Genomic DNA, 24,562 nt, shown 5'->3' on the forward strand with positions numbered 1-24,562 from the left:
TAAAAAATTTAGAAAAAAGGTGAAAATGAGTATTTATTCTTTTAGACCTAAATGTGGCTAATAGATCAAAACCCAACAGACTCAAAGGTTGTTTCCAGCTTCAAGAACAATACTATAAACAATAATATCCGATAACTCAGGTTCTTCAGGGAATTGTACAAAATATTATTATGTAAAGAAAATACCTAAGATGGGACACCACTTTGATGAAGGCATTCTGTCCCTCTCCATAGCAGGCCATATTATCACAGACTTAGAAACCCCAAAGGTACAGTAGAGCTGCACTGTTCACGCCCTCAAATGGTTGGTAATGCATATCTAGAGTGGAACAGGGGTTATTCAAGTGCCTTAAAATGCAATCAAGCGTTACAACTGAGACAAATTTCTGTAAGATTTTCTAGTTTAGCTTGTTTTCTCGAGATACGTATATATTATGACTGCAATATCAGTATAAGGCAACTTTGTATGCCACATTTGATCTGTTTTATAGTAGCAATCAGGCTGGTATAAAGTATAAATAACCATTTTATGCTAGTGTGACACAGATGCAGAAATTTGTTTCAATTATACCGTTTCTTCATAGGTGTGTGTGTCTGTGATTTTTTTCCCCAGGGGACTTTGAAATGTATTATAAATCATGCCTGGTGTCCCTGAGTGCTCTGGTCACTCACAAAATGACTTTAGGGCACATGAGCTTTTTCCTGACTATTGATTTTAGAATTATAACAAAGAACCAGAAAAGACTAAAGACAGCACAAATAATCCTGAGCAAAAAGAGTGGTGCTGGAAAGATTACCATTCCAGACCTCGAGATACATCAGTGAGTCATTGTCATGAAAACAGTACAGTACTGGCGCAAAAGCAGACAGACTGATGGAACAAAACAGACGACCCAAACATAAGGACATATAACTCTGGCCATGTCACATTTGACAAACATGCCCCAAACAGCTCTCTACTTGGATGTAAGACCTACTCAACAAGAGGAACACCATGCTTGGTCCCGGAAACCTTGTCCACTACCCACAGCTAGTGAAGTCATGGATCTTGGAGACAATCCTACAATCATCACTTTGCTAAACCACTGTATTTCTAGCTGCATTTTAAGTATTTGTCCTTAATCCCCACAGATAAATGTAGTTCTTACCTCTTATCAAAGAAATATCTCTATGCAATAGATAGAGATAGATCATTACAGAAAACCACAATTGATCAAATTGCAGCATTGTAGAGCCGAGTCCCAAATGATACGACACAACTTCTACACCTAAGGCTCAGGGAACATTCAGAATATAGGAAAGACTGTAAGAACCAGAAGAACAGGGACTCTGTTGTGAGCCGTCTCCTGGAAAGGCAAAAGCTACATGCACAGCAGCCTAAACATGACCTAAGACAACAACAAATGTTATTAACAGCACAAAGGGAAAGCTCATATGGCCTAGCCAAAGACTATAAGCAACTAAGGAATGCTGAGGCTGGGAAGACCAACTGACTACCTAATACCACAAGTATCATTCTACAGACTATGCAAGCTGTATTTATAGATTCAGGAACAAATACCTAACACATCACTACCACCACCACTGACACCAATATTTGAAAAGAGGCTGTGAATTTGAAATGGTAAGGAGGGGATACATGGGAGGGTTTCAAGGGAGGAAACGAAAGGGAGAGAAATGATGTGGTTGTATTATGATATCAAGAAATAAAAAACTTATTTAAAAAGTTCTGAACAAAATTTGCTGTTTAAACTTGCTCTCTATTTTAAACCAGGGATGGCTGTTGCTCCTTTCATGTAACTTTTAGGCATTTTACCTATTCATCTTTGACAAATGACATTTTTAAAGAAATGTGAAAGTTAGATATTCTAACACCAGCTGAAATAGATGACCCTCCCCTTCCCTTGCTGCCAGGAGAGTTTTGCAAACAATCTCATCTGGGCATCTGAGATGAGGAAAGAACCAGATCAAAACTTGGGCGCAGCCATTGTCAAGATGAAGCAGAGATCTCCTTCCTAGGCACTGGCCGTCAGAAATTCATTCAAGTAGACGATGAGTGCAAGCTTTGTACTTTCTAGAAGCACATGGTCACAGAAGTAGCTGCTGATGCTCTGGTGAAGAGTGGAAGGGTTATGTGCTCTGAATCAGTGGTGGGAATGGCAAAGTTCTCCTCTGATGAAGCAAAGTGACTTGGCCCATGTCAGAGCATGCCTGCTGTAGAGTAAGGGCATTCTTGTCAAGTCTGTTCATGTATGTTTTGTGGATGCCAATCTTGGTGTTGTCAACTTGGTTACTGTAAAAAATGATAGAAGGACATTCCTGGTCTGTAGAACCAATGTGCCTGGGTGCATGGGGACCAAAAGAACTAGCAGAATTTGAAAGCTTTTCAAGCTCTCTAAACAAGATGCTGCCTGTCAAAATGGTGGCATACAGCTTTAAACAAAGAAGGCCAGAAACCTAGAGCCAAAGCACCCTGGATTCAACATCTTGGTATTCTAGTTGTCCTGTAAGACAAATACTGTTGTATTGCTCTAAAGAAACAGTGCACTAAGAAAAAAACGAGGAGGAGACTACAGAATATGCTAAACTTCTGGCCCAGAGAATGGTTGAAGCTAAAGAAAACACCAGGAACAGATTGCCAAGAGACATAGGCTGTCCTTGCAGAGAGTTTCTAAGTCTGATCCAGCCAAAAGTAAGTCTTTAAGAGTAACAAATAAATTACCAGACTTTGAAGAAAAAAGTTAAAAACTTGGAGGCAAAGCAAACCTCAAGATCTATCTTAACCTCTTTATTAAAGTAGTAGGAGAAAAAACAATCAGAAAACTTAAAGTAATCCAATAATACCTCATCCATCTCTGTTTCTTCAAACAAAAGAATCTACTACAAGTCACTGGGAGCTGGACAGTGGTTACAGACACTTTTCTCAACACTCCAAAGACAGCTGGATAAATCTCTGAGTTAGAGGACAGCCCAGACCATGGAGCAAGTTCCAAGACAGCCAGAGCCAGAGAAACTCTGTTTTGAAAAATCAAGCCAAACCACCAAACAACAAATTATTGCCCCCTTTCCCCCCAAAAAAAAACATGTCACTGGCTGAAAAGGAGAAAGGATCATGCTTTCAAAACTCAAGTGTCAAAGGAAGGCCCTTAAGAAAAGCCATTGCTTCTTTTAATTGCCCATTTCAATTTATCAGTGCATAATTTAACAAGCAAATGTACTAAGCAGTTATAGTATGAATGTCCTAAGCATGGTGAGAACCTTTCATCTGTACTGACTCTGCCAACACCTGGCAACAAATGTGTGCAGTAAAATGATACCTGCACTCCATTGATGAGCAGCTCTTAAAAGTGTCCTGCTTGGTATAAGGACAAGCCTCAGCTACAGCTCCCTTTGCAGGCAGGGGACAGTGGAAAATAGAAGGCAGGTCACTATGCCAAAGTTTGCCAGCGTATCAGCCCCAGGAATGAGAAGAGGTATGAAACTTGTACACTCTCATACACAATTGAGTCCCTTAGTATATTAAAGGTCATTTCCCATATGACGTAAGGGCTGGAAACTGATGGTAGCCCAGGTAGCTTTCTTTCTTACATGAATGATGCAAATAATACATGGTTTTGAAAAGCAAAGATTAAGTGAGGGAGATTAAGATTTTTCTCTCTGCCTGGACCTGTGTCAGACACTTTACTACTTCTCCCATGATAAAGGCATGCGTATAAAATCCAAGTAGGAAGGGGATTCATTGGAAGAAGACTGAGCAGGAGGAAGATGACAGGGGATAGGGGTGAAAATGGAAAAAAAAAAATCACCATATACATGTATGGAAATGCCAAAGAATGAAAAGAAAAATATGTTCATGTCAAGTTTGCCTGTGAGCTGGAAGGAGAGCTGTTACTGAGAGAGGAAGTTCATGTCAACCAGTACACTGTACTCAACCAAAGCGAAGGATTACTGGGACTATTTATTTGTAATAGATGACACAATTATGCAAAAGTATTTTGAAGTGAGTTCCAGTGCTGGTAAATGGGAATTTAGACATAAAAAAGCAGCACCTAGACCAAAGCATTTGTCAAAAATCTACTTGGTGGAAAAGAAATTCTGTTAGTGTTAGGAAATTTGGGAAAATAAATGCCATCTTCTAATTAAAATCCTAACAGAAAATGAGATATTCACAAAGGGTGGGCTATATTAGCAAGTTTAATTTAAAAATATAACTTGGAGATACATTAGGTTTGACTTTTATGTCTATCAGTTTCAGTTCTACATCTTCTTATTAAAGAAGGCAAAATTGACTAATGTTTGGATATCTGGAAAGGAAGACCTAGCACGAATATTTAAAACAACTGATTGCTAACTAATACTTTCTCTCCTGCCCTAGAAAGTAACAGCAGAATTAAGGTATGCTTATTTCAAAAAGACCCAGTGTCCTAGTCTTCCCTAAGTGAAGTGCTCCCTGCTATGAAAGCACCAAGGAAGTGTGGAATGTTCTACCTTCCGTGACTTCAAGAGAAAAACACAAACAATGTGAACTCAATGATCTGGGTGGAGCCAATCCTATGTGGCTCTGGGAAGAATCACATTCTAACCGTTCATCTAAGGAATGGCCACACTTTTAATTTAGGTACAAGGGTGTAATGAAAGTCCATTAAGATGACTACTCTCTAGCTTTAAAAAAAGCATCTTACCAGGGCTGGAGAGATGGCTTTGGTTAAGAGCACTGGCTGCTCTTCCAGAGGTCCTGAGTTCAATTCTCAGCTACTACAAATGGCTCACAACCATCTGAAATGGGATCTGATGCCTTCTTCTGTCATGTATTCACACATTCAAACAGAGCACTCATATACATAAATCTAAAAACAAAAAAGCATCTTCTAGGACTTCCTGGCTTCAGCACTGCTAACTTTTCAGACTGACTCTCTCCGGCAGGCCGTCTAGGGCTATTACAGGCTAAGTGCATCTGACATCCGGTCACTGCACAACACTGGCTCTTGCCCCTCTAGGCTATTACTATGCTGCTTCTTTCTTCCCGTTATTGTGTCTGCCCTTTACACTGATGGGCCTAACTTAAAATTGAATTGATACTTTTAAAATTTCTGTTTCTGTAATGTATTCAAGGTTAATACAGTTCTATGTAAATTTGAATGTTGCCATTTTGGAGGCAGTGTATTGTATCTATCAGTATAGAAATAAAATAATCAAAAGTACTTTGTTGATTTCTAAAGAAACCATCAATGAACAAAAAATACTACATGAGAAATGAGTAACAATATTTCAACAGTGGTGACAATGATAAAAAATAGGATATCACTTTAAATATTAAAGAAAAGTAATACAAATTAGTTTTATAGAGACAAAAGGCCCATAAAACTGTAATTTATGTATTTTGTGCCCTAGTTTCCAGTAGTTAGAAATAGTTAATGACTTACTCATTTAATAAACCTACTTACTAAATAATATGTTCAGTGTGTAAAATACTATAGAGACAGTTGCTACTGGTAGAATCAATAATAATTAACAAATTCATAGTCCTTATCCTTTAGTTTTGAGTTTAAAGAGAAAAAAAATTAGGTATTCAACTACAGTTTAAACACAATACTAACTAAGTACTATCATGGGCAAAAGTACAGAATGCTAAAGAATCCATCTAAATCACACATGTGAAAAATATCTCTATAAAGGTCAAGCGATGAAGGAAAGCCTTTAGTTTTTTCTTTTCTTAACACAGGGATAAATGATCATTTTTAAAAAATCACCTCTATTTATCTTGTCCCCCTGTGTGTATACATGTTCGTGTGTGGTGCATGTGGAGAACAACTTTGGACTCTGTTCTCTTTTCCCACTACATGGGTCCTAGCAATTGATCTCAGGTCAGGAGGCTGAATGGGAAACACCTTTACTCACTAAGTCACCTCACTGGCCTTAATGATCATTTTAAGAAACAGACTGAAGGTTATTACGCCATTTAAGTTTTTATTAACAATGGTGGCTTTTATTTATCCATGAAAGGACCACTATAAGATTTAAAAGAATTTACCAATTGATGCCCTGAAGCATCATGTGTGAATCAGGTATAAAACAGTCTATAGGCCTTCCTCTTAACACTCTAGCAGAACTAACCAGTTGTCCTAGTAGTTTGTTTCTGGCAAGGTATCCTATAAATGGCAAGCCTCGCCTGGTTTCAACCCTCTGCTCTCCAGGTTATCATAGAGTTGTGCAGCAGCTCTCTTCTTCCAGCTACATGCTCACTGGCTCCCCAGAGACAGAGGCTGGACAGGGAGGGAAGGAGCCAAGGACAGCAAAGGTTTCAAGCAGTTGTATCCTCTTTCCGCTGGGTGCAGAATAGATGTAGGCAAAGCTTATGCTCTCACTTCCTACAGAAACAAGGTAAATATGGGTGAGTGAAGAGTGTTATTTCCTTTCATTTGCCTCTTGTTACTGGAGATGTAAGTTACAGCTGGTTTCAGTGTGGCTGTGTACAGTCTTCTACCTGTCTCTCTGGGTACTGTATGTGAGATATCTATTTTCAGATCATATGAAAACTGGAGCAAGAAGCATTTAAAAGTACCAGGATCATTAATCCAGTTCCACAGCTGTTATACCAACACAGGTGGTCTATGATACCTGATATGACGATCTCAGGGACATCCAGAATGTTGCCATATGAAGCGGTTTTACGGTGGCCCCGTTTAGGCTTGGAATAGGCTGAAAAAACACACATGTACAGTATACATGCAAACAACCACAAACAGTAACACAGGAAATGACTGCAAAACAGAACAGTTCTGAAATAGTCATGTTAATTATATCTCATGCAGAATGGCATGCAGAACTATCTAACTTTTCATCCATGCTTAGGAAGGCGCTGTGAAAGAGCAAAAAACAGTCTAAGAGGTTTTACACACTGGTTTTAATTAGCAAGGCAAACAAACAAACAAACAAACAAACAAAAACCCGACAACAAATAAAGTCAGACAAAGTTGCAGGACAATGGAGAAGCTACATTTTCAATGTGTTCTTAGCAATATTCTACTTAAGTAAAATCAGTGGCACGAGCTGAAAGTAGGGAACGGCTGGACGGGGGAAGAAGAGTGGAGTCAGTAAGAAAAGCTGCCAGATTTGTGCTAATGACACAGACAGGAGCAGATAGCCCTTGATGTTAGGTGCTTCTTGGAATGTGCTATAACTTAAAATTCCATGATTAAACAATAGCTGTCAAATCAAAGCATAAAATGTGTATCTCCCTAAGAATGTCTACGTTATTTCTAGTTAACTGAACATTTGCTATAGCTTTCGAAGTTTAGGTTAAATATGGAGGTTGTCAAAAGCAGGAATAGAATCTTTCTCAGTAAGTCAACTCATTAAAAATATTCAAATTATTTAAAATTCAGAGGATGTATTGTCCTACATCTATGTAGAGAGGACAAAGTAATTTATTTGTATATGATTATCCTTGAACTGGAAAAAAATGTCATTTCTTTCATACGTAATTACACACCTGTAACTGATTAGAAAAATAAACTTAGCAAAAGCATAAACGACTACAACATTACTTTCCCTTTTAGGGCAGAATCAATACTATGTGTCTATTTGAAATGACACCTGTGAGGTAAATGGTTCTCCAGAAGTGTTGGGGTATGTGTCTGTCCACAGAGACAACGTGCTTCGTGGAGGCCAGTAGATGGCCACCAACCTCTACTCACCTTGACACTTTCTGACCATTTCCCCGGGGCAGAGACAGCTAATCTCTAGTCTTTCCTTTTCCTAATCAGTGGAGTCTAACTTTACTACTGTAGGTCCCTTCTACTAGAGGTAAGTCTAGGTCACCTGAGCACATTACTCTGGCTAATGGCATGTAGGTCTTCAAAAGCTTGCATTCTTCTGTTACCTCTTCTTCCTGCCTCCTGAACTGTGGAAGTGATGGTATGAGCTGTGACAGCCATTTTGAACCACAAGTTAACCTTGAGGACAGAGGTTAAACATAGACTGTGACATAGAAATACAGAAAACAGGCTGTCTAATGACCATGGGGGCATATCTAGACTTGTCTATGTGTGATCATAACTTATGTGTTTAGACACTGTTACTGTGAGATATTCTTTCCCATCTAAAGGCTTTTAGTGAAGGTCGGTAAACTCAGTGATTGTGATTAGTTTACACAAATACAGTACAGTTCATTTGGATACCACTTTCTACAAAGAGAACACACACAATCAGAATTTTTTACTTAGAAAACAACTAAATTAAAAAAAAGTCTATAATTAAATGCAGGTAGACCAAAATATCCTGAGGAGAATTTGTAAGGTTTTGCTGTTATTGTTTGTTTATACTTCCACATTCTCTAGTACAATGTTCATTTTTATAGTTCATTCTTCTCTAACCCTGGAAGAATCAAAAATAACAAAACAAGACCCAACTAAATTGGCACCACTAAAATGAACCCTGATTAGAAAAGGTGCCGGGTGGATCAGGTGACAAAACACCATTCTTCTTCAGTCTAGCCACTTTGTCTATTGTAGCATTTTAAAAGCTGATAAAATGAAATTTAAACACTAGCAAAACCAATGTCTAATGAGACTACTACAATCTCACTTTGCCATCAAATAAGCACACTACACCTAGCTCGGCTATTCTTGACACTGGCAGGAGAGAGGGATGACAACACAGCCCTGGAGCACAATTTCTGCAATGATTTTTTTGTTTGTTTCTGGGCTCATCATCAAAGCAATGGCAAATTACTCAGTCACTGCAAATATTCAGGTATTAGCAGAATTTCAATTTCTTAGAGCTAGTTTATGTTTGAGGAGAAATATATTTGATAAAATCTATAACTAGGAAGATGTATTTTATAATTCAAACAATTTAAAACTGTATATCTCTAATTTAAAATTTGAGCCAAATATACAAATTTACTGCTAGAGGTTTAAAAACATTCCTTAAACTGGCCATGTGTTTAACAAATTACATATAAGACACAAACCCCCTGATAGCCCCACTGAAAACAACTGCGAGTACCATGAGAAGTCACAGGCATTTTCTCTTTGGCCTGCAGACCCTTTTACCTGCGGTTGCAATGATCCTAGCTTCTATCTCAGACATGTCAGCACTCATCCTCTTGCCCTCAGAAGTCGGGGGCAAGCTCTCCACACTGCTCCCACGAGAGGCTCCCAAACTCAGCCGCCCGGATTCAGTCTGTTAAAATTATAGGTCAATCGAAATTACTGAAGTTCTTTACATGTAGAGATCCACAGCAGCCAAAGAGGAAGAGGACAAATGGATTTTTATGACTATGGTACTGTTTTGAGAGGGAATTTTACACTGGGAGGGAGCTAACAAAGGACAGTAAGCACAGAGACACACTGCTCAGCCATCTAATCAAACAATACAACCAACCTCAACAGGCTGAATGAGAACTCCTTAACGGGCCCAAAGACAACTCCTTAACCGGCCCATAGAACAAAATGTATTTCACACTGTGTATAGGACCCCTTAACTAGGGATGGACCACATGGAGGAAGGGGTAGGTATTATTGACAATATCAATAACAAGCAGAAAGGAAACAACTTGTTTGGTAACAACTGGCAACAACATTTCATGTCTATCACCATAAGCTCATTAGGCTGGTGCAGGGAGAAAACTTAGGATTGTTACATAATATGACAAATTATCGACCCATTTATATGTTGTTGTGACTACTAGTAAGGAAACCATGCAATTTTACTCTTAAAAAGAACAAACCTGTTGCTTTGCCTGATTTTTTAACAGTTTTGACTCTAAGCGTTTAATAGTATCGTTTGTGGCAGGAACTTGTTCCATATTAGTGTCACTTTTATTACTGGTATTTGTAGAAGCGATGTCCATGAATGAGCCTAGGAAAGCAGAAACATTTATGGCTTCAGGTTGAGAATGATACGAATGCCTCATTCAATAAATGGCAAGACAAAAAAAAAAAAAAAAAGGCAAAAGGCAAAACTTCCACACCAATGAAGACACCCTAACCAAGCCCATTTTAAATGACGGTCACAGACAACACAAGGAAGAATCAGTCAGTCTTCTAAACAGATGAGACTAGTGTAAGGACTTAACCCTGAAGTAGAGCTGGAGTTTATTAGCTGAGATGGGGAGACCAGAAGATGAGTGAGTTTGGAGGACATACCCAGAACTAAGTTTGGAAAACACTGTTTGAGTCCCTACTAGAAATCCTGTTCTGGATACACGAGGGTGGAATCCAGGCATAAGATGAGAACAAACACTCTTTCTCTTCTGGTCCCAGGCACTTCAGGAGTCACAGGTTACTGTGCAGACATGGCCAAGTCCAAGAACTACACCACAATAAGAAATCCTGGAAATGGCACAGGACAGTATCAAGAAACCCAGTCACAAAGATAGTAGTGTCTTAAAGGGTTGACTCCAAGTTCCCGAGGAACACGCGATTTGCCAAGAAGCAAAAGAACGATCTGAAGAAGATGCAGACAAAACAATGCAAAGATGTGGGAGCATGTAGAGGCCCCTAAGGCCCTTGTGAAGCCCAAGGCAGTTAAGCTAAGGAGCCAAAGGGTCCAACCACAAACACACCCTTCTTTCTTTCATCACTCACCCCAAGTCTGGGAGCAGATGTGAAGCTACATGGCTAAGGGTTGTAGGCTCTGCCAACCAAAGCTCAGGTTTAAACCAAGGCTGAGGCTGCAGCACCAGCTCAGGCTCCAAAGGTGCGGGGCTCCTGTGAAGACCCCATAGAAAAGGCTTCTATCAGCCAATATGAAGACAGATGGACTGAAGTGATACACCTACACACTATTTACAGATAGTCAGTGCCTATGATGTTTTTACAAATAAACCTGAGACAAGATCTGCTAGGAGAGAGGGAGAGGAGAGAGGGAGAAAGAGCGAGTGAGCGACAGGAAAACAAAGTCCTGATACTGGAAGAGGTAACCAAGAAGATGGAGAAGAATGGCTAAGCGAACAAGTCAATGGCTGAGCCCTTGGCACTCTAGCACTTACAGCTGAGGAAATGAGGAACAACCAGCAAAGAAAACCAAGGACAAGCGGGGGGACAATCTCAGAGACATGGTGTTTGTTTAGCATTCACAAAGTCTTAGGTTCTGCTTGTTTTGCAAAGCAAAATAATACCAAAACAATACAACAAAAACCCCTAGGTGACCAGAAATGTAATATGAAATTCAGATTAGCCTTGGGTCCAGCACAGCAAATGAAGAGAGTATAAGAAGGGTGATGAATATGCGAAACATTCATTAGCATCAACCGTGAATATAAATTCCACTCATCTGCATAGTCATACAGAGATAACTAGTGACCTCCACAAGAATAATTCTGCAGTAGTAGTGTAAGAGAAGTCTAAATGAAGTAGATGCTAGTAGAATGGGGTGAAGGGAGTCAGCCAGCGCAGCTAAATAAGACTGTATTTGTTCTTGAAATGTTCCCAGTAGAAAGACAGAAAGTCATGAGAGGAGAGAAAGTTATCTATCTACCTGCTGGGAAGGATAGATATTGTATAATGTATTAGCAGAGAGTCTTGCCTTTGAGTAGAAGAATGGGCAGTCAGAAAAAACAGAAAAGAGAGAAGGTGGGCACCATTCCAAGTAGCTACGAAGACATGGGGACCGTGTAGGAGCTGCCTTCTGATGATGCAAACTTTCTTAAACAGAAAACAAGGTCACTCTACAGCATGGACTAGCAAGATAGCTGAGCTTTTAGGGGAGAGGCTGATGTCTAAAGCAAGTTATCTAGGAGACGAGAACTGCATAGTGGCACTAAGCATTCATCTGAGGAAGGAGGAAGCTGAGAGTCAGGTAGACCTGTAATTTAGCTAAGCAAGTGGAGAGATGAATTCCATCACTGAGTATGATTTCTGAGGGATCATCATTGACCAGAATTAAGTGGACAGTGAAAGGAATGAAAGTCAGAAGAGAAAAAATAAATAAATAAAAAGAAAGGGAGTTCTGGAAAAGATCACGGCAGAATTTCAGGATAATGCAAATGTTTTCAGTAAAACTGAATTTGAGCATCACTAGTCAAACAAAACCTCAAAATAAATAAACCATCTCAAAATGGGGGAGAAATTAATGAACATATTTGTGGGCAAAAAAGCAAAAATTTAAAGGAGTACACACATATTGACATGTACATGGTTCTCTAGATGAAACTAAATAGATAACAAAATGCCATATATTTTGCAAACAGCAATTTCTCTAAGTTAGAGTACTAGTTCTATTTTTGATAACCTCAAACTACCACTTAGTACTTTTACTTTATATTTCAGAAAATCAAACTTTTAATTAAAGCTGTTTCTTACATAAGTCTCTTTAGAAAAAAATTAAAAAGCAGAACAGAGTTAGTGAGGAAACCCAATGTTCACAATAACCTGTAGTCCTGTCTGACCCACATTCATACAGAACCTGCTGGTGTGGAGGCATGTATCTAGTCTGAGAACTAAGGAGGTTTTTGAGACAAGATCATGAATTTGAAGTTAGCCTGAACCATACGGTGAGTTCTGGGCTGGTCTGGATTCAAAGTGAGACTTTATCTCAAAAAGATGAAATTAAGAATCAATTTAAGACTAGCATTCACAGCAACGTCATATTCAGTCCTTTACCCCTAACTAAGCAGTAACTCTAGACATGGAAGCAGGTCTTTGACTGCAGAAACTTCATGAAGAGGGAGGCACCTGGCAACTCAAACTGCAGTGAATCTAGGGAAATGAGGAATTAAAATGAAAACACGGACATCCCTTTTTTTATGACAAATTTCTTAAGACAGAGGGGAAATCCTGATGTTGCTCTGATGTCATCTGTTTACCTGTGCTGGTGGCTGAGTTGCTCTGCCCTTCATCAGAGTACTGACAAGGATACTGCAATGGCTCGTCTGCTCCTGGAAAGTACTGTAGTAAAAGCAAGTCACAATTCAAACTGCCGTTAGTACATGGTAAACCCTGTTACATGGATGCAAGAGCACATCTGTATCACTGCTTTAGTTTAAGGTGCAGAGGGATGGACACAGCCCTGCTTTCCTGCAGGTGTGAAGTGAATGTACGACTTCTGTTTCTGATGAGACAAAGATGGTGACAGTGCTCCTTTCAGAAAGCTAGCTGCGACAATGCCATGTACCTACGTAATCATTGCGATGACAGTAAGCCAAAGCTCTCTAGAGGAGCACACAGAACAGAGGGCTCACTGCTCCTAAGCACACTGGACTTGGAACAGCGACATACATTGACAACTGGCAGTGAACACTTCTGAATCACCTTTAAACCAGTATTTTAAACATTAAGAACACACCTTATTGAAGCCCCCTTATGACCTGGGGATATAATACTGAAATTATTTACTGAACAATAAGTAAAATATAGGGCAAGATTTCTTTTCCAAATTAGACAAAACAGGTAAATAGTTACTAATTTGACTTACACAACCTAAAGTGTACAAAGCTAAGTTAAAGCTACCACTTATGGCTCTTGTTAAAAAAATAGTCTGTTTTCAATAAAAGGAAAAAACATCCTAAAATATGTGAACCCTGCAGTTAAGATTTGTAGAGTAGGGAATTTGATTATCTTGTTAAAAAAGGTTCTTCTAATTTAAAAGATTCCATCAGGCCTAGAAAAACAATTTTGGTTTTATTGCCATTTGAAAACATTAAATCAAAATCCAAAATGGGAAGCATTAAAATTGCTCAATTATATCTCTTAAAATACATCCCCAGCATACTGTAGAAATGATTGTATCTTGATGAAAATCTGATGAACTTAAGTTAAGCAAGTTATTAATCATATCCATGTAGGCACTGATGAGCCTCAGACAACCTAGCACCTCTCACAAACTCTGGTACCCAGGAACAAAATATTCACCTACAAATGTTAGTAAGGACAGAATCCCAGAAACCTGTCTAACGATCTTGTTATTACAGAGATAAGCATTTTCTAAAGTAATGTTTTTCTCTTCTGATAATACGAGTAAATAAATAAATGCCTATTCTAACTTTAAAAACACAGGAAAGTATAATGCAGGAAATAGTTCCTATTCTTTCATTTTAAAAGTCTATTAAAACTCAGTATATAGTAAAGTCCCCCCAAACCCAAAGCCCCTCAAAAGAAGGGTTATACCCGCATCAAGTGAGTCATAATTTTCACAATTTCTTCCATTGAAGGGCGCTGAGAAGGGTCTTTAGACCAACAGCGGGTCATCAGACTCTCAATAGGCTTAGGTAAGTTTTTGATCAGTGGTGGTCGAGTACCTATAATTGAAAATTAGAGGAAATATAAGAATTGTCTATCCAAAGAGCATTGCAAGACTTTTATAGTTTATTTTCAACAATATCTGAATTAGCATTTTTTTCTCTTTTAATTTACCATGTATTGTATCTATATATATTTTCACAAAGGGCAAACTATAACAAAAGTTACATTAGAATTTGTAACACATGGTGATAAGAACAGAGAGACTAAGACTGCTTCGCTTGGGCTACGTGTATGCCTTTAATTAGTGCTTGTGAGGCAGAGGGCAGCAGAACACATGGGTTCTAGTTCAGCCAGGGCTGCATAGAGAGACTCTGTCTCAAAACCCCAGCCAAACAGTCATATGCACTCTTTTAAACAGCAAAGGTCTGTAGGAGTGAACCCCACAAAGCTATCCGCCCAACAGGGCGGGGTCAAGGTAGAGATAAAAGGAAGTGAAAGGAAAAGGGGCTTCCCTTTTTTCTCCTGGACTCCTAGTCCCACCTATCTAGATTCCCTATTGGCCAGACAGTGCTTTATTGACAAATGCACTTCCTTTTATCTCTACCTTGACCCCGCCCTGTTGGGCGGATAGCTTTGTGGGGTTCACTCCTACAAAGGTCAAAGGCATTCGTTAGGAAAAATAAGTAGCTGACCCTGAGGAATGATGAATTTTCAGATTACAAAATTTTAAATGTGTTTGAAAAAGATCTTCCATTTATACAAGTGATCAACTACAATGTCACACTGACTTCCCTTAACTATGGTGTCACACTCACTGACTTCCCTGAGTTGTGGTCTCACACTCACTGTTTTCCTCACCTCTGCTGTCACACTTAACTTATTTCAATCAACCAGTATTAGACTCACTCAATTTCCTCATGGTGTCACACTCACTGACTTCCTTCACCCACAGTGTCATACTTACCAACTTTCCTCTGCTGTATTGTTGCAGTTAGCCATTTTACAACACAGAAAGTGCCAACTTTTTATAATTTATTAAGCCTGCAGTGGCATTGGTAAGCTTCCCACACTCAAGAGTTGCTTCAGATACAATACGATCTTTGTAGGTTAACCTATCAACAAGTTAGTTCTTTTACTCTGTTACCTCACTGACAAGCATTTGCTGAGAACTGATAGCCAGATGAAGCACACCATCTTGGTCAAAGCTCCTGTATTTTCTACGACACTACAGGATATAACAAAGTTGGCAGAGGAAATTGGTAAACAGTCAAGATTACTCTGATGGTTTGGTTTGGCCAGCCTACAAAAGCTCTAAAGACTTAGATAGGTGTTTGTTCTTTGATCACCTGTAGACTAGTATACAAACACGTACTCACTGGAATGATTAGAGGCATATGAAGTAACGGTGATAACTGTAGTTCCTTATAAAGAGTTTCTTTATCAAAGAAACTGTGAAGGACCTACTAGAGAGGAAGTTATCTGAACACATTTATGGAGGTCAGAGAAACATAACACTGCGCCCATTAAGTCACCCTAATGAAAAGTAGGAGCACTTACATCTGAAGGACCTGCATGTGGATCCCAACTCCATCACTTACTACTTGTGATGTTAGCACTGTAAGCATGGTTGAGAATATACAACTAAAACGTGTGTGAAACACTGAATGCTGTGCCCTTTGGAGCTTAAGTAATAACTCTTACCAACAGTTTTGCTTGAGAGACTTGCTTTCCAGGAGACAGGGGCCTAGTGTCCCAGCTATCTCAACGATATGAGAGATTTCATTTATCTACTTTGCCGCAATGCTTCTCCAGCCCTGGGAGAGATAAAGGTGCTGGCTAAGTACTGATGGTCCTTCCCTAATCAGTGCAGTTGGCAGCCTCGGCCCTATGCGGAGGAGTCTAAATTCTCCCCACCAGAACCAGAGACAAAGGAATGCAGAGAGCTAAAGGAAGATGGTCTGGTAAGGAGTAAGTCTATATTTCAGTGTCAGATATACATGGTCTCTGGGGAAGAGGATGGGAACAGTTTCCCAAATATGAAATATACAAATTATATTCAAGAAAAATTTCTTTTGACAAACCATTATGAACAGCCCACATGATTCGGAAAGCTGGGCCACCGATCTCATCAAAGGGTTTCCGGCGTGTTATCACTTCCCAAAGGATAATACCCCAACTGAAGACATCACACTTTTCACTGTAATTACTACCTATAAAAAAAGGCAATGTCATTTTAAGACCTGTTCCACAGGAATCATAGAAATAACTCGTTTCAGAATTTGTAAAGGAATGGGTATTTTGGATAAGAGACTGTCACAGGCAGAGTTAAGCAATTACTTTCTTAAATATTTTCAAAATACAGTTTAATGAATTAAATATAAACAATATACTCAAAATCTACATGAGAAAGCCAGTTATTTTCTACTTTTTCAATAAAATACATTGTCCTTTCTTTTGTGCAGACAAATCTCTTTTATAGGCATAGTTTGAAACACTTTTATATTTCTTTCTGTAAGTTTTCAATTTCTTTTTGAAAAAGACTTATTTGTTTTTATTTTATGTGCACGAATGATCTTTTGCCTGTATGTATGTCTGTGTACCATGTGAAGCAATGCCCAGGGAGGTCAGAAGAAGTCATCAGGCACCCTGCATTTGAAGTCACAGACCTTTGTGAGCCTTCTGTGGGTGCTGGGGATTGAACCTGGGTCCTCTGCAAGAGCAACAAGGGCTCTCTGCCTCTGAGTGACTGCTCCAGTCCCTCAACTTCTCTTCCGAGTACTTGTTTGGAGATGCAAGGCAGGGCCTTTTTCATAGGAAGCATATGTTCTGTGGCTGAACTAACTTGTAACCTCAGTCCTTTCCCTGCCCTGTTACAGTCACCATTCTTTGCTAGGACAGCAAGGCACTGCTCTAACTTAGTGGCTTCCTCCTTGATACAGTTAAAATTCTTAATTTAAAAACCACAAGGAAAATTTAAGTGATTCAAATTATAAGTGACAAATGCAAATAATGAACAAAACTGTATGATGGAGGATACACCAACATATTATATATATACCCCAAACTACTACCATCAACAAAAAATCCACACCACAATTACTGTAACGACAGATCTGCATGCAAAGAAGCACACAGTAATATAGAACTGCCACCATATAACAACCTAATTTAAGCTACCGCCACTGCCTGATGACATTTTTCAGAAAGTTGGAAATTTACATAACCTAACAGTCTGGACTTTGTCACCCTCAACGGAAACGATGATTACTCTTTATAATAAACCCCCTTGCTTTATTTACTACAATATTATACCACTACATGCACAGAAAGTGACATTAAATAAGTGACTGAATTATTAGAAAGGACACTTACATTATTCAGATGAAAGAAAAGGCATTATTTAATTTTATGTAATTAAACATCTTTAGTTCAATACTTTTTTTTTCTTTTTTGAGGCAGGATCTCTCCATAGTCCTGCCTGTCTTGTAATTCATGGCCTCAAACTCAAAGAGATCTGCTTGCCTCTAGTCCAACAGTTTGTAATTGGCCTTCAGAGAACAACAGTGCTAGTCAAGTGACAAGCTGCATAGCATTTCCTTTTCTTTGGGAGTGGTTAAACACACAGCAACAACAACAACAAATTAAAATTCACCATCAAAATAAAATGAAAATGAAAAAGAAAAAGAAAAAAGAAAAAAGCAAAGCCCCACACCTGGTTGTGTTGGCCTAGCACTCAGGACGCAGAGGCAGGCAGATTTTGGTGAGTTCGAGGCCAGCCTGGTCTACAGAGCAAGAGCAAGTAACCAGACAACCAGGGCTACAGAGAAAAACTCTGTCTTGAAAAACAAAACAAAAGCAAAGGCCCTAAGCAGAGTCTGATTCTTAAATGAACTTTGAATATTATGGCATTCATACAAATGGAGATAGATGCTCACAAAGCCCATTTATTTAGCTCAGTGTCTCTCATTTAAAAGAGAACTGGATGTTTTCAAACAGAAATAAAAATATGGACTAATCTTATGGCTTCTGAGTGGGCTATGGGGATGTGAAAGAGCAAATGTTAGCTTACCCTTTACCAGTAGATCTCAGTACTACTGTATCTGCACCCAGTGACTTGCAGTCTTTTTAAGGCACGCCCATTTAAACCTTATTGCTCTTAATTTTTAACTAATAGAAAATCAGTGCAAAGGACCAGTTGGTTCTCCATAATTTGGGCATATACAGTCTAATAACAAGTTTCTATAATCACTGAATCACTGCTCTTGGGGGGAAATATAGGACTAGGTTTTAAGTGTCTTTGTTCATGACAGTTTTGTCAATTAATCAATACATGACCTTGTCTTACAAGACACTTAACACTTCAGTAGTTCATTAGTGTCAAACTCATGGCACTCTAGATCACATCTGAGAGGACACCCTCTAACATGTATTTGCATGTATCTCACGTATTCAAAGACTTCTTGTACTTAGGTAGCACTACTGGAGATAGTGTAAACAGTAAAATCACCATGACCACCAACCAAAAAATAAAAAGCATGGGTCTGAATAAATTGCAAAAGGGTCCCTTATTACCTTATCAGGGAAATAACCTTGGAGAGGGCGAGGTATGGCTCAAAATGTGTACTGTTGTACATGAGTACCTTGTTTCCGGAACAGTTGTGGAAGCATCTCAACTAAAGTTTAGCATGTAGATGGCTTCCCAATTATGTAACCTGTGAACAATGAGGATTGGCTGTATATGTGTGAATCTCCACAGAGAATACTCATTTCAATTCTGCCATAAAATGTGGGGTCTTAGGCTATTCACTTAATAACCTTTTATGTACTATTAAGAAGTACACTCTATAGAGTGTTATAAATGCATCCTGGATTTACATAATTAAAGCAGATTACCAATTGTATCATGCTTTTGTGATTGTACCTTCAAAAACTTCAGGTGCCATCCAAGCAGCACTCCCTTTATTATTGGTCATATGTGTCTGGATGTCACAAGCTGTACCAAAATCGCAGATTTTTAGAACTGTCCCTCCTGCAACCAGCAGCAAGCTATTATAAAAAATTCAAAAGTCACAATGTCAGCATCTGATTTTATAGTAAAAGAAGAGATAATCGTGGGACTGGAGAAAGCTAAGATAAACGAATGCTATCATTACACTTCTTTAAAATGTTACTTGGTCACTGTAATGGCCCAACAATTTGGAGGAATATCAACAAAAATTAAATGACCATAACCTAGAGGACTCAGGGAGACCATCATATTCAAATGTTCTTTGGCTGAGCTAGATACAGGTTTAAAAGCTTTCTACAGTGCAGCACTATGATGTCCTGAAGTGGGAGTCTAATCACTAACATTTATTTCTGAAAGAATTGCAACATACAATAAGGCAAATAATCTAATAACCAATGTGTTTATTCAATGTTAAATATACATTTATTCAATGTTTAATATCAATACCATTTATGAATTTAGAATGTGGGGGGAGAGGAATATGAATCTTGTATAGTTACAACAGCTTAATAAATGCTAGGAATGTTTCAGAGCTTCAGCTGTCTAGGTGTCAAATGCAACTACCAATCATTATCCGTTTACTTACAAACTTTACTTTTGACAACAGACAGAGCTAGAGATGGGTCGTAAAATGTGCATAATCATACTGTAGTAACTAGTCAATAGAAAGTTAATGAAAACTCCTTGCAATTATACAACTCATTAGCTTCTTGTACGTAACGTCCCACTTAAACTCTAATTAGAGATTTAGGAAAGTCTCTTTTAATTTGAAGTGATAACAGTAAGAAGGTAAGCCACTATTCACACAATGCCAAACTTCCAAACACTTTTGTCATGTTTCATCTTTCATATGTATGCAATTCAACAACAAAATTTCTGTCTCGTTCTTGCTTAGACTCTTGTCCAACCTTTTTAAAGGTTCTTTAAGTGCTAGGATTCTCACTCACTATGGAGAAATCTGGGCTGTTTGCATCTCTACCCAGATTCAGAAAGAGTTTGCTCTCTCTAAGAACAAGAACACCAATGGTACAGGTCTGCAGTGTCTACCATTTGCGGATCCTGTCCTTGTTGGGAATGCAGCAGGAATAGTAAGTCAGATTTGTCACTGCTCTCAGAAAACTATTTTATACACTACATGTACAAAATGGGACTTACAGGGACTTACCAGATTCTAATTATTGTAATGTAAAGTTGGAGTTAATAAAAACATCCCTCACTGACAACTTTCTAAAACATGTTTAGATAAATAGCTAAATGATACATGTTAAGTAAAAAACAATCATGTAAATAAAAACGGAAGAGAAAAAAGAAAGTCAAGAGTGACAGTGTCCTTGAACTAGGGATGAACAGGGATGGCAAGAGGAGAGATGCCAGGTCACACCACTAAAACTTACTTTGGAGGCTTGAGGTCCCTGTGAATTAGAGCTTTGGGTTGCATGCTGTGCAGATAAGCCACTCCTTGGGAACACTGTAAACACCAACTCATGGCATGGGCAGCAGTGTAGTAAGGCAATGGTTCAGCACCATGCAGCACTGCAAAAGAAAGGCACAACAAACTAAAAAGAACTTTATTGCACATAACATGAAACAACAAATGCAGGCACATTAGACACACAAGTGAGTATTCTTTTGCAAATAAACTAGTCCTGCTTTTAAACCTATTCTAGACTAAAATGACAACATATTTAAGAAATTCTAGTAGATAACTCCCATAATTCAAACAAAATTAATAAACACTACCATACTTCTAAAAATTGAGTATCTTTCACACAATCACATAAATTATAAGCAATCCTATTCAGGACGGTGGGATAGAGAAACAGTAGTGAAACAAGATGGCCATGTCAGATTCTTACAGCTGTACTGTGTACTGTAGCTAGAAATTAGTAGTTCTCTCAAATAAAATTAGAGTACTACACACATATTAACACTGAAGAACACAAGTCAGTGAGAATAACTAAACGTCTGTGTAAAATCATGGTAACCGAAAAGTAAATGCTGTCAATTTTATAAAGCGTACAGGGACAACTCACACATATGTGAGGTTAGTATTTTAGGGTAAGAGCTTTGTTCCACAATGGTAATGCCAGCACACAAGTTTTCTTTCATGGGAACTGTGGTGGTTTGAATGAGAAGGATCAGTACAGACTCAGATGTGTAAAAATTTGGCCTTCATATGATGGAATTGTTTGGGAAGGATTAGGAAGAGGAGGCATGTCGACGAAGGCAGGCTTTGAGACTTCGAGATTCAGCCATGTTCAGTGTGCTCTCTGCCTCCTACTTTCAGATGAAGGTGTTAGTTCTCAAATGCCCCAGCTAACGTGCTTGCTGTCACAATGTCACACCCTTTGAAATCAAACCTCAGTTCAACACTTTAATAAATTGCCTTGATCATGGTTACAGCAATAGGAAGGTATCTAAGAAAGTAACAACTTAAAATGTTCAGTGAAGTGAGTTTCACCATTTCATGTTTTAAAAGAATGCACAACAAAGCATGGTGAAATGAAGTGTAGCTAAAGAGTTCTAAACAAAGGCTCAAAACTGAAGGGATGGGAAGAAAAATGTCTGAACATATTTTAAAATCAATTTAAAAAGCAACAGTTATTTCAGACTTTGAACATAATAAGAATATTGCTTGACTTGAAAAATGTATATAAATGTCATAGTATCTTTCTTGCCCTAAGTCCTTAGTATTGAAAAAGACCAAACAACAAAATGAACTCTGTGAACTCTGATGGCAAATATCCTTCTTTAAGCTGCAAATGTGTGTTGCTTTTTATTGGTTAATGAATAAAGCTGCTTTGGCCAATGGCAGGGAAGAATATAGCTAGGCGGGAAAGCAAATCTAATATAGGGAAGAAGGCAGAGTTGGAAGAGTTGCCATCAGCTTCCCAAGGAACAACATGCCAGATCACTACCAGTAAGCTAAAAAAGATGAATAGAAATGGGTTAATTTAAATGTAAAGCTAGCTAGTGATAAGCCTGAGACATTGGTCAAACATTTATAATTAATATTAAGAGTGGTTATTTGGGAACTGGTGGGTGGGAGAGAAACCTCCAGCTACAATTTTGGTTTTATTAAATACTTTCCAATTGCTTCAACCTACTAGCTAAAGCAGGTTTTAGCTGATACTCACCATTGTACAAAGAGCCTCCTTCAGCATATTCCATAACAAGACATACCTAAAGGAAACACAACAGAATCAACTGGAGTGACATTGTTGGGTCCTCCCTGCAGATAACTTAGTTTAACTGTCTAGCTGCTTTGAAAATGATTCCTTTGGCCATTACTATGTAAATGACACTAATAGAAGAAATAAATATATGTGATCTAAGAACTTGTCTTCTTGGTGCCTGCTAAGAGTATGTATGTATGTATGTGATTCTATTTTTGGGGACACAAAATAGAATCACAAGACCTTTTGAGAACCTTCTCCAGTGCTAATAAAGACATGTTACAGGACATCAAGTCTTATAACACGGTGAGTTACTGGCAATGTAGGTTGGTGAGGAGGACAGACATAGAGTTATGCACTACTCCATGACAGCACAGGCTTTTATTCACATGGGGTCTAGTATAGGAAGAAGAGCTCACTGCTTGCTTACAAGCTGGGGTAGTTTCAGGGCAGAAAAAGGAAGGGGAAGGACTGAAAAGTTTCCTTTTATGGCCCCTCATTGGTCATTGTCAGGTTAGCTAAGGAAATAAGATGAGTGGTAACATAAGGAATGTCAGGTGATCTCCTTAGCCAGCAATTACTGGGGTCCATAGATTGGGAAGGAAAGAATTTAGAAAAACAAATTGCTTTAGTTCTGGAAATCAAATTAGTTTTGAGAACTGTTGTTATTTACTCAAAATGAAGGAGCTGTATAAAATGGTGTGGCCAAGGCTAACAGGCACCTGAGACAACTCCACCTGTTGTGTTAAGATTAGAAGCAAATGAAATTCAAGAAGTGTGACATTTTCAGAACTAAAGCAAAGATAGAGCAGATTAAAACAGCTACATATAGTACATAAACTGTATACATTTGCCACATTATTTCCTACATTGTACAGATAACAACAGGAGGGACAGGACACTTACTGGATTTAAGCAGGCTCCATACAACTTCACAATGTTAGGATGGTTCACACGAGATAACTGCCTGAGCTGTAACAGATTACGGATTCTTAAAAAGTGCTAGTTCTTGAGGTGCTTATTTTACTATGCAGTTCAAATCTTACTGTCATACAGAGCATCCGTTTAAATCATTCAGTAACTTCTGTTTACCAAGTAGCAAGCACTATGGAAATCCCCAGTGCCTGCCTGGAATCCCTGTCCTACAGTTCAAATGGAAACACAGACATAATCAAATATATTAAGATAGAGTAATCATTAAACCATGCACAAATTTCTATAATGGGAGTAAAGAACGAGTTAGGATAAACATAGAAGAAACCAGCTGCTAAAAGTCAGGGCATTATCCCAGACATGATACTGAGTTACCCACAGCAGAAGCTGTGTTATTTTCATTACAGTTATAGGTGATCAATTTACCTATTCTGTACCTGCTCCTAGATTTCTTGTCTCTAAAAGATAGGTACTATTACTTCCATTTTAAATATGACAACAACTTGCAAGTTAGGTTCCAGAGAGAATAAAACAGCTGTTACAAGATTCTACAATCAGGATTTGAACTTCAGTTTATCTGGCACGAAATACACACTCTTCCTGAATAGCTGCCTCCAAATCCATTTTCTCTCTTAGAGTTACTACAGACAGCTGGGAGAAAGTAGGTGTTATCATTCAGTTGGACAGCACTTGACTAGCATGCCTTAGGCTCTAGTTTCAACCCACAGTAAAACCCAGGCCAATCCCTAGTACAAATGAGGTGGGGGCCCTTCAGGGGTGGGAGAGACTGGCACTAACTTATGGTTTTAATTTTCCCTGAGTCAATTTACTCTGTTCCACATCTCAAATTTCTACATTACATGTTTCTCACAAAACAGCATATTGTTTTCTCCCTTTCCCCTGCTCTTTCTCCTTCTTCTCTCCAGTCACATGCTACTGGCTCATGGAAGCTCACCAATGTCTCTTAACTTTTCTATCATATGCCACTACAGTTTTCTTTACAGTTGATATTCATGAAACTATTATGCATTTATTGTATATACTTATATTCCATCTCAACACTGAACTTCACAGAGCACATTATTCAAGTGTTTATTCCTGTTTTCTGAGTCTTATAAAGTAAGTACATTTTTTGTTGTTGTTTATAAGACGTAAACTCAGAAGGATAACGAGAATCTGAAATGATACAACAGTATACAATTTTGGAAGTAGACAAGCTAGAGACTAGTAGTAACTGACCCACCAGACATAAACATAAGC

General features: G+C 38.5%; 1 protein-coding gene across 2 annotated transcripts in view; it reads right to left on the minus strand.

Moving 5' to 3' along the window:
• Positions 1 to 24,562, minus strand: part of Map3k7 (mitogen-activated protein kinase kinase kinase 7) — a 57,588-nt gene that overhangs the window by 20,990 nt on the left and 12,036 nt on the right. Inside the window, exons 3-12 of one of the 2 annotated variants that reach the window (XM_040740574.1) lie at positions 23,276 to 23,341; positions 22,331 to 22,376; positions 20,588 to 20,726; positions 19,107 to 19,231; positions 16,267 to 16,395; positions 14,111 to 14,241; positions 12,811 to 12,892; positions 9,733 to 9,863; positions 9,056 to 9,185; positions 6,618 to 6,698 (exon numbers count right to left, since the gene is read on the minus strand). In XM_040740574.1, the coding sequence (XP_040596508.1) occupies positions 6,618 to 6,698; positions 9,056 to 9,185; positions 9,733 to 9,863; positions 12,811 to 12,892; positions 14,111 to 14,241; positions 16,267 to 16,395; positions 19,107 to 19,231; positions 20,588 to 20,726; positions 22,331 to 22,376; positions 23,276 to 23,341 (1,060 nt within the window). The remainder of the gene's footprint in view (positions 1 to 6,617; positions 6,699 to 9,055; positions 9,186 to 9,732; positions 9,864 to 12,810; positions 12,893 to 14,110; positions 14,242 to 16,266; positions 16,396 to 19,106; positions 19,232 to 20,587; positions 20,727 to 22,330; positions 22,377 to 23,275; positions 23,342 to 24,562) is intronic. The other variant, XM_040740575.1, reaches the window with a different exon arrangement.

This window comes from Mesocricetus auratus, unplaced genomic scaffold (genome assembly GCF_017639785.1).
Source record: "Mesocricetus auratus isolate SY011 unplaced genomic scaffold, BCM_Maur_2.0 Super-Scaffold_6730, whole genome shotgun sequence".
In the NCBI taxonomy this organism is placed as follows: domain Eukaryota; kingdom Metazoa; phylum Chordata; class Mammalia; order Rodentia; family Cricetidae; genus Mesocricetus; species Mesocricetus auratus.